This window comes from Seriola dumerili, unplaced genomic scaffold, assembly GCF_002260705.1.
Source record: "Seriola dumerili isolate Sdu_G_001 unplaced genomic scaffold, Sdu_1.0 BDQW01000138.1, whole genome shotgun sequence".
Classification (NCBI taxonomy): domain Eukaryota; kingdom Metazoa; phylum Chordata; class Actinopteri; order Carangiformes; family Carangidae; genus Seriola; species Seriola dumerili.
This window is the reverse complement of record NW_019174393.1, coordinates 11,960,568-11,977,635: the sequence shown is the minus strand read 5'-3', so window position 1 is coordinate 11,977,635 and position 17,068 is coordinate 11,960,568. Positions and strand designations below refer to the sequence as shown.

At 42.0% G+C, this 17,068-nt stretch overlaps 1 protein-coding gene across 1 annotated transcript; it reads right to left on the bottom strand.

Moving 5' to 3' along the window:
• Positions 1-351: 351 nt before the first annotated feature.
• Positions 352-7,526, bottom strand: LOC111224788 (protein Wnt-7b-like). The gene is made up of 4 exons (XM_022749433.1): positions 7,444-7,526; positions 5,876-6,102; positions 1,862-2,133; positions 352-831 (listed from the first exon to the last, which is right to left on the bottom strand). The coding sequence occupies exons 1-4, from the start codon at positions 7,524-7,526 to the stop codon at positions 352-354; spliced, it is 1,062 nt and encodes a 353-aa protein (XP_022605154.1).
• Positions 7,527-17,068: the final 9,542 nt, after the last annotated feature.

Below are 17,068 nucleotides of genomic sequence, written 5' to 3'. Positions count from 1 at the left end.
CTACATTTTTGCAACATCTTGTCTTCAAAATATTGCTTTTGTTTGAGGCGAAAAGAGAAGATCAAATCCCTTCACCTGCAACATGCTTTGTATCATGTCACAGTTTCGTACCAGTACGCAAGCAAATGTGTTTCTGAAATGTTCATGTCTATTTTTCCCCAAACTCCAAACCTCATGTTCCATTTCTAGTATGTCTTTCCTTCAAAGAATTCCAAATAGGATGTCAAAATGTGCAAAATGTTGAATAAATACTTTGAAGTCCTTCACTTCAAATTCCACTTTGTCGTATCCCCCTACCTTCGACTTTTGTCCGTCTTCCCATCCTCTCCCGCTGCCCCAATTCCTTGTTCCCTACTTGCAGGTGAAAACCTCTGATTTCTCACTGCAGGTGTTGCACTTCACAAAACAGCACCAGTGGAACTTGCAGTTGCACTGCCACACACGTGTATAGTGGTGAGTGTTGTAACCCCGTCCGCAGCACATCACATTACAGCTGTCTGTGTGGGTCGAGGTGCCGTTGCACAGTCTGCCTCTTGTCCCTGTGCTTCCTGTCGCTGTGTCCTCTTCGCAGTAGTTGGGCGAGCGCTCCAGGTAGACCAGGTCTGTGTCCGTGGGCTTCTGGTAGCCCCGGGCCTCTTTGAGACGTAGGAAGGAGGGTTGGCGGAGCCGCGAAGCCCGGACAGGTTCTACTTGAACTGCTTCGCTGTAGCGTTCCTTCAGCAGGTAACCAATCTCTCTGAACTTTGGCAGGGTGATCCAGCAGGTCTTAGTGGTACAGGAACCAGATACACCGTGACACTTGCACTCCAGCTTCATTCGCTCCTCTAGGATCTGATCACATAGAGAGTAGAGGTTAGGTCAGTATAAACTGAATATATAAATATATTCTGTGGGAGAAACACAGAAATTGTAACTTTGTGTCATTTTAAATTCACATGTCCACAGCATGAATTTGAAACAGTTAATAGTAATTGCATAGCCTTGAAATCTGTCTCTTTTGGTAAGCTGGGCTTTCTGCGGCTATTTCAACTTTCAGCACACTAACCAGTATGCCAACTTTATGTCAAAAACCTGGGGAAAATAACTCATACCCCAAAACTGTAGTCTCTAATTAACTTTACCTTTCTTCAGACCACAACATGGCGTGACAGCCCGAGAAAACTGACCAGAACTGTTGTGCAACCGTGCACATATAGAGTTACATTGTGGTTTGAACCCAATTTATATATTTATAATGCGTCATCTGAAAATATTTGTATTTTCGCAGACGCAGATGATGAAATTGACAGGTGACTATTTTCTCTTGAGTTTGATGTCGCTGTGAAAAAATGTAACCTCTCATTTTAACGTAGACACATTTTGGTTACAAGACAACATGAGTCGTGAGCGACAGAGCTCATCGCAACACCATCCCTGTCCCCTAACTGGCAATCACACTCGGGTGGGTGTTTACTCTTGACTTTGGTTGGTTCAGTGTGTGCGGTGGTGCAGAAGTGTGGTCTTTGGTGCTGCAACTGAGAAAGGAAGAGGGAGAGACTTGCAATAATATCCTCTGTCCTGACTTGATGTGTAGTAATTCAGTGAATGGACTGTAGGACTGTGGCACAACTCCACATTTGGCAGCTGTATCTGCCAAGTCTTACATTGCTGTTACACATACACACCCACACTTGCATGAAAACACTCAGGAGTTTGTTTAATCATTTGAGCATTCGTACAGTTTAGGAACATTTATAGTAACCGTTGCCTTTACACTGTGTTGTAAGATGTTTTTTTTTATTTTTTTTATCAGTAAACCCTGAAATTAGATTAGATGGATATTATTTTATGCATTTATCAAAGTGATTTCTGCTTGCATTACCTTTCGACCTGCCTCATTGTTGTGCAGGTTCATCAGCCGCCGGGCGTTTTTCTTGATCTCTCGGGCGTCTACAAAGCGCCGAGAGAACTCAACGCCGTACTTAACGTCGGCTGAGCAGCCTCCCCACTTCCAGCCCTCCTCTTGGTCGTGGTAGCCCTGCTTCTCTCGGTCACAGCCACACTGGCTCAGGTTGCCTTGGCTACAAGCGGCAGTCACTGCGTGGGCAACTCCGGCTGCAGTGATGGCATATGTGAATGCTGCCTCCCTGCTGCCTGGAGAGAATAGAGAGGAATCTGAATAAATCTGATTTGGAGAGGAAAGTAGCATAATAAAAGTACTCTCATTGTTTTACATATGAAATGCAGTTTACTTGTCATGAGGCTGCTACTCAGTCCATGAAAACAGTTGTACAATGTCCTCTTGGCTTGAGACTTAATATTTTTAGCAGAAAGCTTGTGCTACAGCCTGTGAATGTTGGGTATGAAATAAGGGACATTGTGTGTCAAACAAAAGATGCCACTTGGTTGCACAATAGGAAATGTAGGATCCAACATTTCTGGAGCTCGACCCATCCTAGAGACTGAAACTCAGGAGATTTAGACCATTCTTATTTTAAAGACCCTGCACACCCATGAAGGTATTTGTTACTTATCCTAGATAATTAGTCCTCTGCTCAGGTAGTAGCAACGCTGAAGCTACATGACATCTCCAAACTTCATGAACCAATAAGAATGATGGTGTAATTTCTCCCATCCAAACATGCAACAAAACTAATAGCAAGGTGCAAGAGGTGTCAGTCACACAGAAGGAGAAGAAGAGGTCTTGCAATCAGGCAAAATAAGTGAAAACACATGTGGGTCGACTATTGGTGTGCTGGGCCTTGACACTGTCTGGGGTGCACCAATAGCCAAATGGTTAAGGCGCACAGCTGTAATGTCAACGGTTCGATTCAGGACAGGGACTTAAGTCGCGCGTCATGCCTCAACAGAGAGTGTTGAGTGTGGGTGCAGGTAGAGAGGGGTGGTTCTTGGATGCTGGGACACACTGTTGTGTCTTTGCTGTGTTGTTGGTCCAACTCAACAAAACACCAGGTCAAACACCAGGACAACTGAGAAGGCCAGGCAGTTGCCTAACAAGCCAGTTGGGCGAATACCCGTACAATGCAGATGAATCTCTTCTTTTGCTCGGGTGAGGCTAGGATTCAAGAACGCTTTAAAGGTGCATTAGGTTGGAGGATGGTCATTTTCTGATATAACTAGTAAAATTAGCGGAACTGGATCATTAGGGATGACGGCAGGATGACTGCGTGAGCGATGGCATTCAGAGGGATCTGCCAGTCAAGCCATAGAGGCTTGCCTTCACCAAAAAAAATAAAAATCTTTAATCAGAAAGGGGAAAGATTAAAAACTGTGTCTTGTGAGCCCCCAAACTTATTGAAGTGCAGTACTTAATTGCTGGACTTCTCCTTCAAAAAAAAAAAAAGTGTTTGAAGTGCATCACTGAATTGGAGAGGAACTGGTTGGTAGAGAATCACTTTAGCCGTTTTATGATGTGTATGTAATTGTAATTAAGTACCTGTTACTCAGTAGTATCTTCTAGTTTTGCACTTTCACCTCAACATATATAATCTTACAATCCCTATATTTATTGATGTCAAGTACAGTAAGAGATTGTAGTAGTCTTTTGAGTGTGTAAGTGAGTGTGAGTGTATATAATCTCATAAAAACTCACTGATTTCTTCCTTTCTGCCGTGTTTGATATCTCTGATCTGCGTCAGTAGTCAGTCACAGTTAGAACAATTATCAGTATAGTGAAGAAAACACAAGTGACATCTACTGGCTGACTGGAGGAGCTTTTTTCTGGATCGACACTCATGGAGTTGCTGTCTTAATGTTTTTCATCAATGGAATTTCTCACGCGGCTTAAGTGTCAGTCTGTGTCTGTCTTAGGCGGTCCACATTATTACAGCAAATGATACTGCTGTGTTACATGTTGAAATAATCTGTGGCCAGGCTTGACTGAGATGTGCCCATTTCCAAGCTTTTGTATGTCACCATTTGAACTTCAGAATAAACACATTTATATTTATGGCGTGGAGGGGGAAGTGAATTTATTGGCACAACAATTGGTAACAGGATATTCTCCCCCTCCAATCAGGATAATGCTGGGCCTTCGCTGTTCTCAACAGCCCAGAGTATTAATGCATGGCGTCTCTGTAGAGGCGATTCTAATGGCTCCCTTCCAACCTGACAAACTCACTCGCTGAAACCAGTGGGCCTGCGGTTCCCCCGGTCCATAACTCATAACAAACTCTGAAGTCTTCTCTCATCAGGCTAAATCCACGGCCCATTCAGATATATTGTATGGTGAGCATTTCTCAAGGCATCAGGCGCATGCAATAGCCAAACAGCCATCTCCTCGCACTGTGATTTGTTTTGATTGTACAGCAGTGCATGCAGGGTTCCATTGTTGCCATCCAGCTGCTGGAGCTGACTTCAATTAGTGGTTAGCATGAATCTCTCTGGTCTTTCTCAATGCTTAATGAAGTGGCGGATGGTACATTAGTGACACAAGGGGGGGTCGGCCCTATCTTACATTTCCTTTTTTTAAAAACAGCAGAGATGGACAAGAACAGGACGAGGAAAATGACCGATTTTACTAAGAATCCATCAACATGCCCGGAAATCTGACACATTGTACACTATTAGTTACAACCCTCTAATTAGGTTTTACACAGATCCAATTAGATTTAGTCTTAATTCTTATTTGGTAAAGCCATCTACATGGAGAGGACATGAGGAACAAAGCTGGGCCCAAAGTGTCTCTCTACACTCGTTTACACGCCACAAGAGAAAAGAGACATTTCCTCTGACAAAAGAAATAAAGGGATCCAGACGTCTGTCTGCCTGTCTCCCGTGTAGAAGAAAGTGATTGCTCCCAGAGCTGCTAGATTAAACATGGATCCAAACCCACAGCAAGACCGCAACAAAACATTTCGGACTGAAATACAATTTATATAAGAGGTTCACATTAGGAGCAAACAGGCTTCTGTGAGAAATGAAACGGGGAAGAATGTTGTCTAAAACAAGGGAGATTTGTTAGTTTCTGTGGTTATAAATACTTTCAGAAGATGGCACACCCAGATAGGCCTTAGACCAAGCTTCATACGGAAGTCTTCACCATCCATTTACGACTGCTTTGTTGTGACAGTGTGTTGCAAGCACAGTGATGTTCCACACATCAACCAGATTGAACCTCCTTTGGGGACGCTAGCAAAGCCTTTTGAGTTGGACTTTTTTCTGTAAGTGTCTTAACAAGAATTCATTGTGGTTGTGCGGCAAACAGAAATGCCTTCGTTAAAGTTTGTTTCACGCCACTTGAGTTGAGCTATGCTGCAGTTTTTGACGAGATTTACAAGAGCTCTGAGGACAATACAATACGAATGAGAGGACAGGCTCATGTCAAAGCACACAGCTGAATGGCACCTGAAGTGCTCAATTTCACTGCCCAATTTCAGTGATCGGGAAATCAGGCCACACAGCTCAGTTTTTCCTTAGATACTCCAGTTAACATACCTGTTGTCCCACTTGTTGCATCTCATTTAGTTTGTTCTGTCTGACAGTTGTGAGATGTCTGTGTACAGCACTAGGATTCACTTTAGCTAGTGTTTACAAAGGTAAAAACCAGTTTTGCCCCTGGTGCATCTCTATGGCCGAGGGGTTTAAGGGCCTAACCATGAACCGCAACATCTCAAGTTTGATTCCAGCTGAGAACCTTTTATTGCAAGTCATTTCCCATCTTTCTGTCCTCATTTCCTGTCATCTATATACTTTTAAAATCACCAACAATGGTGAAAACAAAAAGATTTACCTCACAAAAACTTTATTTAAAACCTCTGCTCTCAGAGCAACTTTCTTACCATCACTCAGTCCATTTTGCTGATGTCCTACTGCCTATATTGAGGTAAAACCATTTAAATCTCCTTAAAGAAAACTGAGTTTTAAACAGACTGACCTACTCTCAGCTCTTGTCCAAAGACAGTCCTCTCGCCCAGGGCTGAGCAGTTCCACCGGCCGTAGCGGAACTGGTACTGACACTCATTGATTCCCAGCTGGGCGCCTTCGCCGATGACAATGATGGCGTCGGGGCGAGTCTGACAGAGGGCCCTCTGACGGGGGGCCAGTCCCGGTATCTTGTTGCAGATGATGTTTGCACCCAGAGCCACCACAGAGGACAGCGCCCTATAGGCACAGAGAGAGGGAGATTAATGACAGAGGAAAGAACAGCTACAGTTTTTTACAAGGACATATAGACAACACTGAAGGGAGAACAGAAGAAGAAATGGAAAAACAAAGATTTACCTTTGAACATACTCAATAAATAGTTTGGATTTAACTCTGTGTCCTAGTTGATAGTTGATTATGATTTGAGCAAAGAAAAAAAAAAAAGTGATAACATTTGTTTCCAAAAAACAAATGTTTTTCTAAACTTTTCATTTCAGTTGCCAGTGTATACGCCATGAAGATAAACAAGACCAAATCAGAAGATACAGTGAGAGCATACTCTGCATCATTCATCCTTACCCCAGATCACATCATGGGTAATTTTATGGACCTTCATAAAGACATGAAAGAGAACAATAGTTAATTATAGAAATGGGACTAAATCCAGTTCATTTCTGTCTGCCCCTCTCTCCCTCTCTGTTACAGAAAACATGAACCACCACAGCTATTTTAGGTTTCAGGACCTGCCCTTGTTATGAATGAGAAGCATGTATGGTGCAGCAATCAGTCTCTTTGTGAGGGCCTGGGTCTTTTAATGTCATAAGAAAGAGCTCATTACATTGGCCTGCTCCTATAGGGAGACCATGAAGTTGTCCAATATTACTTTTTTCCCATATGCTGCTTTCATATTCCACTTGTCTGACCAGGTGCTCCCATGACAGAGTGGCTCTGGTGTAATGTGTAAATCCATAAGAGCAGGTTATCTCATCAGCTGCTGGCATATTAGAACATGTAAAAATCATGTAGATTAAATATTGGCTTCATTCACCCAAATCTTCAGTCACTTTTTATAAGCCGTCGATTTATGGCACAATATTAGAATGAAAATGACATAACTGCGCATATTATAGGGAAAAACCTGCAGCCCTTGTTCCGTGGTAGTCTATGATTCCATTGTGGAATAAAATGAAGTTGATTGAACGACACAAGTCACGCGCTTCCTACCAATGTTTCCTAAGTTTTGGCTGAGTGGATATTCCAAGTTACATTTTTTCCGTTTCCATCCATCTCTCTGCCACGCCAGAACCAAATGTAACCACAAGAAAAAAAGAAAAAAAATCCATATACTTCATTTAGCAAAGTTAAAAGCTGGATTTTTAAAGTGTACAAACATGTTAAACCCCCGCAACAACCATATTATGCTTTCTACGTGCGATCTAACCTGACTATCCAGTCTCCCGGTGCGTAATTGGCCATTTGATTTTGCGCGTAAGCAACAGCCACCTGCACATGTCAGGTGAGCTTCAAATCAAACTAAGTGATGATTAAACTGAGCAAGTGCATTGATAAGAAACCTACAGGTAGCTACCGCTGGTGAGGATGAGGAAGATCTGTGGGTAGTAGACGGACAGCAGCGCACTGCGAGACGAGATGATGAGCATGGTTGCGCATTGAACACCACTTGTGCTGCACTCTTGCGGTTTGGAAAACAGATGAAGAAGAAGAAAAAAAAAAGAAAAAAAAGAAAGGAGGGTGAGGTGTGAACAAATATATCCTTTTATCTGCAGTCCAAGAGCTCCAACGCAGGAGTGTCGTCTCTTCTTTGCGCTGTAGAGAGGTGGTGTCTTCAGCTAGTGCAGCCGTGGCGCGCTGCGACAGCTCCAAGCTCCGCTGTCCATGTGCTGGAGATGAGAGGCTGCATCCCTCGGCCGAAGTGCGCTCTGCCACCTGGGCTCATAGAGGACTGGGTGGGAAAGAGAGAAGAGGGGAGGGGGAGGGGGGGTCAGCTGGGGTTCCGGATGTCCGATACGTGCTGCTCACGTCTCCAAAAGTGAGACTGTTGTGGCATTGGAAGTGTGGAAGTGTGGGAGACAGTGCCCCCCTCCCTCTCTCTCTCTCTCCCTCTCCCTCTCCCTCCGCCTAAACTCTCTCTCTCTCTCTCTCTTTCTCTCTCTCTCTCTCTCTCTCTCTCTCTCTCTCTCTTTTTCTCTCTCTCTCTCTCTCTCTCTCTCTCTCTGGTCACAACAGGTAAAGTTATATCTGAATTTGGATTTGGTGTTTTTGCTGCTTCTGACTAAGAGGGGAAGCCAGCACCAGCACTGCATGTTGTGGGATCGAACCTGTGACCTTCTGGGTACAGCCATGCCACCAAGTGCCCCAAAAGTCAACTTCTATGGATTTTACATGTAGAATTAGCCTACATTTATACATATCTCTCTGCCATTGTCAACCCTAATGAATTCATTTTTGGCACCAAATAACTGCACATGACTTCATCATCATGCGATACTTGATTCTATATTTTATTGTTATAAGTATAAAAATAACATGAAATCATGTTTTTCATTGGAAGTTACCAAAAAATATGTTATTGAATGTATTTGGCAATATAAAACTGACTAGAGCTGGAAGGATTAGTCGATTAATTCATTAATTGATCGACAGAGAATTAATGAGCAACTATTTGAAATACTGGCTCATCATTTCAGTCGCTATTAAAGCAAAAATGCTAAAAAAAAAACAAACAAAAAAAACAAACTATTGGTTCCAACTTTTGACAACAATTTACTGTTTGTCTTATGGACGTAAACTGAATATATTTGGGTTCTGTCACATTGGGCTGTGGGAAATTATAATTGCCTTTTTAACTCTTTCCGACGTTTTAAAGATAAAATGATTAATCGATTATTTGAGAAAATATTCACCAGACAAATCAATAATTTTAATAATTTTTAGTTGCAGCCCTAAGGATGACTACAGAAGACTAAAATGAAAGTGTGAAGAAAATCCCTGTACAAATTCCCTTCTTCTTTGCAGCCCACACTACTGTACTGCTGGAGTTTCAGTTTCTCGCTTATTGGCTCTTGAGGAGGGCAGATGCTTGCTGAAATGCTTCAGTCAGTCAGTTGATCTGACTCTGTGGTCTTTCAGCTCATACTGTATATTCTGCTGCTGGTGTACCACCAACAATACGCCCTCCTGTGGTGGCATGAAGGAAAATGCCATGATCATCCCCAAACATCCGACTAAATATCGGTGCATAGCATGAAGTGCATTGTCTGTAAAGTTAGAGTTGAGTTCTCACTTTTGATGAACAAGGCATATTGTATTGTGAGAGTTTGAAAAAAAAAATGCCTTTAAGAGTATTTTCCCTTTTATAGAAGCAGGAAAAGTTGCCCTACATGTAACATTCTTCTATGTGGTGAATAGACTTGTTAAACCCATGTAGTCTTTGAGGTGCCCAAGTGTAATTGGATGGAAAGGCCAACGAGGCCAACGAGGCCAACACAAAAGGAATTTTTTGCCGTTTCTTCCTTTTAAAGATGTTTGCTGTGGAACTTTGAAGTGAGTAAAAAAAATTACAATGGGAGGGGACAGTCCTGTTCAGTTCCAAGGACCTTCAAAGGATGGGGCGTTTTATAGGTCTACTTCACAGAGTGGACCAAGGACAAAGTACATATTTTCTTCGCTTCTTGTTGACATTTTGGAGACTGAAAATTGAGACATTCTGAGCTTTACTTGAGCTGTGCAAATAACCGCAAGGAGATAATATTAATAAAATTTGTTCCAAAATGAGATATCAATCATCTGAACAAAAGTGGGACCTTCTCTTAGAAAATTATTGAGGGTAGTATTGTGGACATGAACCTTTTAATTTAAATTCTCAGCAGCTGCCAGCAAAGCATTTTGAGAGATAGCAGTGATTTGGAGTATAAAAGACTAAAATACCTTTCATTCTTTGGCTGTTATAAGATTGGCCCGATCCTTATGCCCACTCAGACTGTGTGTGTAACTATAGCTGCAGTCCGATATACCCGCTGCTGTAAAGAATGAGAAGCAGCTTTGCCACTAAATTGGTCTTGGTTGTTGAAACCTCGTCACAGGAGCTCAGTCTGCAGCCATTCCAGTGGACAACTCGCAGATAATGCCTCTGGCTCGGGGGGCAGCAGAGGCAGAACCCTTTGTGTATGTGTGTTCTCTATGATTTTCACTCAGCTCCTCTGTCTCTTTCTCGCCCCCTCTCCCTCTCTCTTTCTGTCCAAATAATCCTCCTAAACCACAATTTCCAAAGCCAAGATAGCACTTAAGCAGTGTGCACTCACTGTCCTGGCATTCGCACACTGATATCTGTTTCTTTTCATATTTTTGTGCAGAAGACGAGGTGAACAGGGAGACATGGGAAGTGTGGGGCTGCGCAGGAATTTGTTTTACTGCCGCGCAGGACATCAGAGCGGTGATGACAGTGGCTGTAAAACTAACATGACTTTTGTCTTTTTATCTCCCGGGACAACTGTCAGAGTTTTGACAGAAACGGTTTTGATAGCATCATCCACGTTACAGTGATGAATGACAGGCATGGAGACAAGCAGGGCGAGACTGGAGCAGTGACGCAGAGGGGCCTCAAGCTGGATGGGAGCCTAAAAAGTCCAGATTAATAATGGTGTTTTATGGCTCTATGGGATTTTGCGCTTATCTTGTCTCTGAGCCCAGAATCCTCAGCAGGGTTCCCGAGCAGTTGTCGAGGAAACGGGTGTTGATCGTAATAGTAAACATCTGATAATTCATCCGAAGTGACGTTTTTCTTTACAATAGCAGAGCTTATGGGTGAGTATTTTTGTCAGGCGTTGGCAGTCCAATCCCCACATAGTTAGAAATGCAGGAGAAGGTGCTGCACAGCTCATCGGCAGTCCATGAATTCACTGGAAAATTCATGCAGAAATTCACGCACCGTTACCAATGATGAAAAATTGATAGAGCGTAGTATTGGGATATTTTGTGTTACATTGCTGGTTCAAAAAACAGATGATAAAACTGTTAGTACTTTAGAAAGCACACTGAACCTCAGTCACGCTTGCATTACCTGTCTGGCATCAGCTGCTTCATTCATGCTTCACAATCATTGGCTCACTTACGGCTGTGGCTATCAGCTGACTAGTAACTTCCAATCAAATTCATGAGATTGTGCAGCATGCCCATTATAACCTGACACTTTGTACTATTAAGATACGGTCACATTGCATTTCTGTCCCACGAATGTTCACTCCTTCTCCCATTCACTTCCCATCCATGTTTTTTTTTTTGTTTGTTTGTTTGTGTTTTTGTGATCGCTCTGATCAATGTTAATTTATTACCGGCATCAGACATTCATCACATCCTTTACCATGATGTGTGTGTGTGTGTGTGTGTGTGTGTGGGGGGGGGGTCAATGTTGTAGGACAGAAATATAATGTGACCTTACCTGTCCTCTGTCCACCTGTCCCCGATTACTTCATGGCAACATTGTTAGCAGCTGTGGCTGCCTCAACCACTCCAACCTGCCCCTTACGTGTTGAGCCTTTGTTATTTTTATGCCTCCGTGCGAGTGACAGCTGTGGAGAAGAGGCATTATGTTTTCAGTTTGTCCTGAATGTGATACCTCCGTAGCACCTTGAGGGACCACCTTCAAATGTGGTACAAACGTTCACTTGGACTCGAGGATGAACTCACAAATAACGCAAGAATTCATACACTAATCATTTTATAACCGGTCAACGGTCAACTTCACCGTGACATCATTCAGCGTTCTGCAAAAAACATTTCTGGCCATTATTCAATGCTCTAACTCAGGAACAGAGAGGGAGATTGTGACCATGTGTCCTGCACCTTGACTAGTTGGAGGAGACATAAAATCTGGTTGATTTCATGAGGATTTAATGTTAATGTTTGTCTTTGTGTTTGTATTTTATAAATTCCACAAATATTCCGGTTTACTGAGCAAAAACACATCTTTTTATAATGTTTACTTGAAATTTTTATGAAGTATTCTTTTAATGACATAATCAGCACTCGAAAACAAAAATCCAAAATAATTTATTCATATTAAAACAAAGCTCTTGAAATAATATCATATTGTGGAATAGAGAGGCGCTTTTATGTCCCTGAAAGCCAATTTAGTTGCCAAACAGTAGTGAAAAAATCAAGAGCCTAAAGTATAACAATGAATAATAAATACAAGAATACCCAATGCACTATTGCCGTCATCAGTATTACTGAGACCATCTGAGAAAAACATGCAACAAGCGCACCCAAGGCAAACCCCACTGTTGACAGTCACTAGATATGACATGCAAATTTACCCTGTAATTAAAAAGGCAAGAGCCGACAATCGCAAACAAACAGAAAGTGGTTAATGTTAAATCTGACTATTTGATCAGAGTATTGACTTTCAACAGATGTTGACAACATTAAATCTGTATGTTTACTGTATGCATAAGCAAAGATTGTGCGTTCAGAAAGTATTCAGACCCCTTCACTACTTTTCCCTCAGCAGTCTCCACTCAGTACCCTATAATAGAAAAGAATTTTAGACATTTTTGCAAATTTATAAAAAAAAAAAAAGAAAAACTGAAATATCACGTTGACATGAGTTTTCAGACCCTTTGCTGTGACACCTGAAATTTAGCTCCGGTGCCTCCTATTTCTCTCAATCATCTCTGAGATGTTGCTGCAACTGAACTATCGGGAGAGAAGGGCCTTGATGCGAGAGGTGACTGAGAACCTTAGTGGTCACTCAGGCTGAGCTCCAGAGATCCTGTGTGGACATGGGAGAAACTTCCAGAAGGAAAACCATCACTGCAGCACCCCACCGATCTGGGCTTTATGTCAGCGTGGCCAGACTGAAGCATCTCCTCAGTGAAAGTTCGCAAAAAAAAAAAAAAAAAAAGCCCCAACAGGACTCTCAGTCTGTGAGAAACAAGATCCTCTGCTCTGATGAAACCAAGACTGTTTGGCCACAGTTCTAAACGTCATGTCTGGAGGAAACCAAGCATCGCTGACGACCTGCCCAATACCCTCCCGACAGTGAAGCTCGGCGACTTGAAAATGGCTTTCCACCAACGGTCCCCATCCAAACCTGATAGAGCTTTAGAGGATCTGCAGAGAAGAATGGACAAAAATTTTATAAAAATAATCAAGCATTCAAAGCTTGTCGTGTCACACACAAGAGGACTGAAGGCTGTAATTACTGCCAACGATGCTTCAACTAAATACTGAGCAAAGGGTCTGAATACTTATGTCAACGATATTTCAGTTTTTTCTTTTTAATAAATTTAGAAGTTAAGAATAAAGAAGTTCTCAAATTCTGTTTTTGCTTTGTCATTATGGGGGTATTTAGTGAAGATGGATGAGCGGACAAACGCGATTCAAACAATTTTAGAATAAGGCTGCAACATAACAAAATAGTAGTAGTGAAGAGGTCTGAATACTTTCTGAATGCACTGTATCCACGTGCAACTCACATGGCTTTCAAGCTTTGCTGCAATGTCAGAGGCGTTGTTTAGACTTTAATATGGCAAGACAAACACATGGTCCTTGTATGTGTAATGGGGTAAAACGCATGTCGGAATGCATAAGAAATCTGAGTGTGGTTGGTGAAATGAACATCGCCCCCCTGCACTGCGAAGGGAATACAGAGTGTCGCAGATAAAAAACAAATATACCCTGGGGGTTAACAGGCCAGAGAGTATTTATGACACAACTAAAAGAAAACTACTTTGTAATCAAATCTAATTTACACTGTTCAGAGCATCCATGAAACCCGAAGAGATGACAGAGGGAAATTGTTCCCATGTCGCAGAACAACAATTCCACTTTTGAGCAATTATTGTCTTTGAAGCATCTTGAACCTTTTTGAGAGCAGATGATGGGAGGGCCATATTTTCGACAGTGCCATGAGGTACATAAATGTCTTTAGAAAAAGATTTCTTTTATCCAAACAGGATTTATGTTTTTGGTGTAGAAACACAGATTTCGTGTAGTAAACATGTTACAGATGTTGAGAAAATGAGAAAAGCTTTTTTTTTTTTTAAAACAAACCCACGAGTAAGCTGATGAAGCCAAAAAAGTAAAATATTACAACAACCTGCTGTTCTCACAAGTCTGTGATTCAACTAGAAAATAACACCTTTAGACAAACCAGTGGAAACTGCTTTTTATCGGTTTGCAATTCATTTGAAACTCTTCGTGGTACCCGGCTTCTCTTCCACTTTCTGCAACAATAGTACCTCACTCTGTTCTTTAAAGGCTTTCCTTCATCTGTCTTTATTCAGTTGTAACTGCAGAGGGAGACAAAGCACCAGAGAAGAGCTCACTGAAGATCAGACCTCTCTGGTTTGGGTCAAGCACGTCCTCTTCACACCAGCATTCTGCCGTTCCTGGCATGAGAGCAGCAGCCGTGATTTGTTTTCTCAAAACAGACACGAGCATCGTTTTTTTAAACAGTTTGATCATCATATTGCATTATTATTCAGTCCAGTATTAAATTGCTAATGCATATTTCATGACATTTAGTTGAGAAAATTCATCTTTCTGATTCCAATTATTTCATACTCCTTGCATGTTTGGTAAAATATTTAGCGTTGAGCCTGAGGAGAGTTTGCTATTACCATGTCTCAGCAGTTTAGAGGCACTAGTAATGTATAAAGTTAGTAATTTTGGGATCCTCAAGGGGGCTCTTTACTCCTATGTTTCAAAGTACGGGAGGCAAAGCTGTCCAACAGCCCCGTCACTCCCAACACCCCTTAGGAGTTCCACCATCTTGGTTCCTACCATCGAAATTTCAAAATTTAACCGTCATGTTTGTTCGTGTAAACGAGTGACACGTGACATTTTTCTCTAAGAATCTCGAAGCTTTTGGTGAACATAAAATCACGGTATAATTGTGTTCATTGTTGCTTTCCACAAAGCTGTAGCCCTTGGTTTTTGAAGACACAAAGCCTTTGAACAACAGAAACTCAAAGGTTATTTCTACGCTTTATTTCACCATCAGCTAAAGCTGTTAGGATGTTGATCCTGTGTTCACTCACCTACAGACAAATTGTAATTTACAGTCTTGTAACCATCTTTACTTACAAGTAGAAACAGCAGCCACTTATAAATAATTGACAATATGATTCATAACCCATTAGATCTGCTGAAGTGTCCATAGTAACTCCAAAAACAGATCTAGATCAAATAGTGCTTTCTAAATGCAGAATCCAGTTACACTGCAGTACCGCATTTGTCTTTTGGCAACATGCTGTTCCCGAAAACATGAAATATCTATTAGTAGGATTTACTTAAAGGACAATCGAGTTAAAAATACAAAAAAAAAAAAAAAAAAAAGCAATGTGTTTAGGAGTTGGGAGTGTGGGTGTGAGTGTGTGTGAGTCATAAGGCCTCTGATCCCCCTGTGTAATCCTGGGTTCACATCCCATCTGCTGTATTATGTGCTGGTATCTTTTAAATGCTCAACACTATCTGGCTCAGATCAGAGCCCCAAAAACCAAAAGTGATGCCACTTGACATCCTCGTGCCGACGGTCACTAACGGCAAATTATTTTAATGTTCCTTATTGTGGTTGTTTTTCTTTTATAATGCTTCCTATTTTGCACATTTGTAGTTATGTTTTATTTATTTTTTTATTTTTTTACAAAGAAAATGTATTAGGTTAAGAGCTCCTATTCTCCTTTAACCCTTGTAGATTAAGAAGGTATACATGACAAGTGCCCATTTTTTTAAGCAAACTTGGTTAATTATAGAATTAATAGTATTTGTCCATTTACATCACCAAAAATTGTAATTCCACTGCAGCTGGTGTGATCCAGTATGACTTGATTTGCTCTGTTAGTAATTCATATGTGAAGAATTATTGCACTGGGGCTTTGGGAATCGAACATGTGTTACACTTCTGTAAGTTTCTATTCCCTTGGAAATACTCAGCCTTTAATGGGTTGGGCATTGTCGAAACACACTAAAAATCGCTCCCACTCTCTTTCTCTTCCTCTCTCACACTCACACACTCTCTCACACACACACACACACACACACACACACACAACCACACAAATTGATATAACCACGACCTCTTAACCGGTTTTAGCAGGCTCTAATAGCTCAAATCAGAGAAAGTCAAGAAAAAAAACTTTCCTAAGAGTCACATCATGTTACTGCTGACCTTGCTGATTGAGTTTGCTCACAATCACACGGGTCAAGGCTGGGGTGAGGCCCATGGATCATTTAGTTTAATGGCTGCTTCCTGCCTGCTCAAATGTACGTGCGGCATTGTAGGAAACGGGGAGATGTAATGTAGTGTGCAACCATATTATTTACAGGATATAATGCAGAGGGGAAAAGGGGTAGAAAAAAAAAGGTGCGCAAGGAAAGAAAGAAAGGCAGAAAGAAAAGCACCTATAGAGAGAGGGAGAAAAGAAGGAGTTCAGAAGGACAGGAAGAAAAAGATCAACAGCAAGAAACCGAGAGCCGGCGGGGAAGAAAGAGATGGTGACAAAGGCGGAGGGAGAAAGCTCTACTAATTTTGTGGCCTGTCTGTGTCACCAGCACCCTGTTGGGACGACAGATGTGCAGATGATGTCATGTAGAAAGGGGATAGGGTGGGAGGGTGGAGCGATTGGAGCGCGGGAGGACAGTCGACAGGCGGAGCCTCGATCTGAGAGAGGGAACAGGGAGAGAGGAAGGGAGGGAGAGAGGGAGAGAGGGAGCAGGACTGTGGCAATCCTTCATTGCCCTGCAGTCACGCAATTATTCAGTTTTCATAAGATGTAACTCAGTATAGTTCAGTAAGTGTGAGCCCTTTCCAAAACGAGCTACTCGTGCTTCTTAACAGCCTTCTACTGTTCGTCGAAAGTGTTCGCATGAATGTGAACCACACCAGTTCAGAAAAAAAAAAAAAAAAAAAAACGTATGTGTTTGCTGTGCCGTCGTTATTTTGCACTGCAGAGGCAACAAATGTGCTGAACTGGTGGTTTTAGTTGCAGGACCTCTCACAAAGCGCAGCCTCTCCAAACCACACAGGCCATTGGAGCTATAATTTACTTAGTGCAGTCATTGCTGAAGTTTACCCTCCCATCCCCTGACCAGCCACAGCATAAGAACCCAATTGTTCTCGTGGTCTGCAGTGACAATGGCTGTTTGTGGTCATCCAGAGAAAAAGAAAGTGAGAAATGAG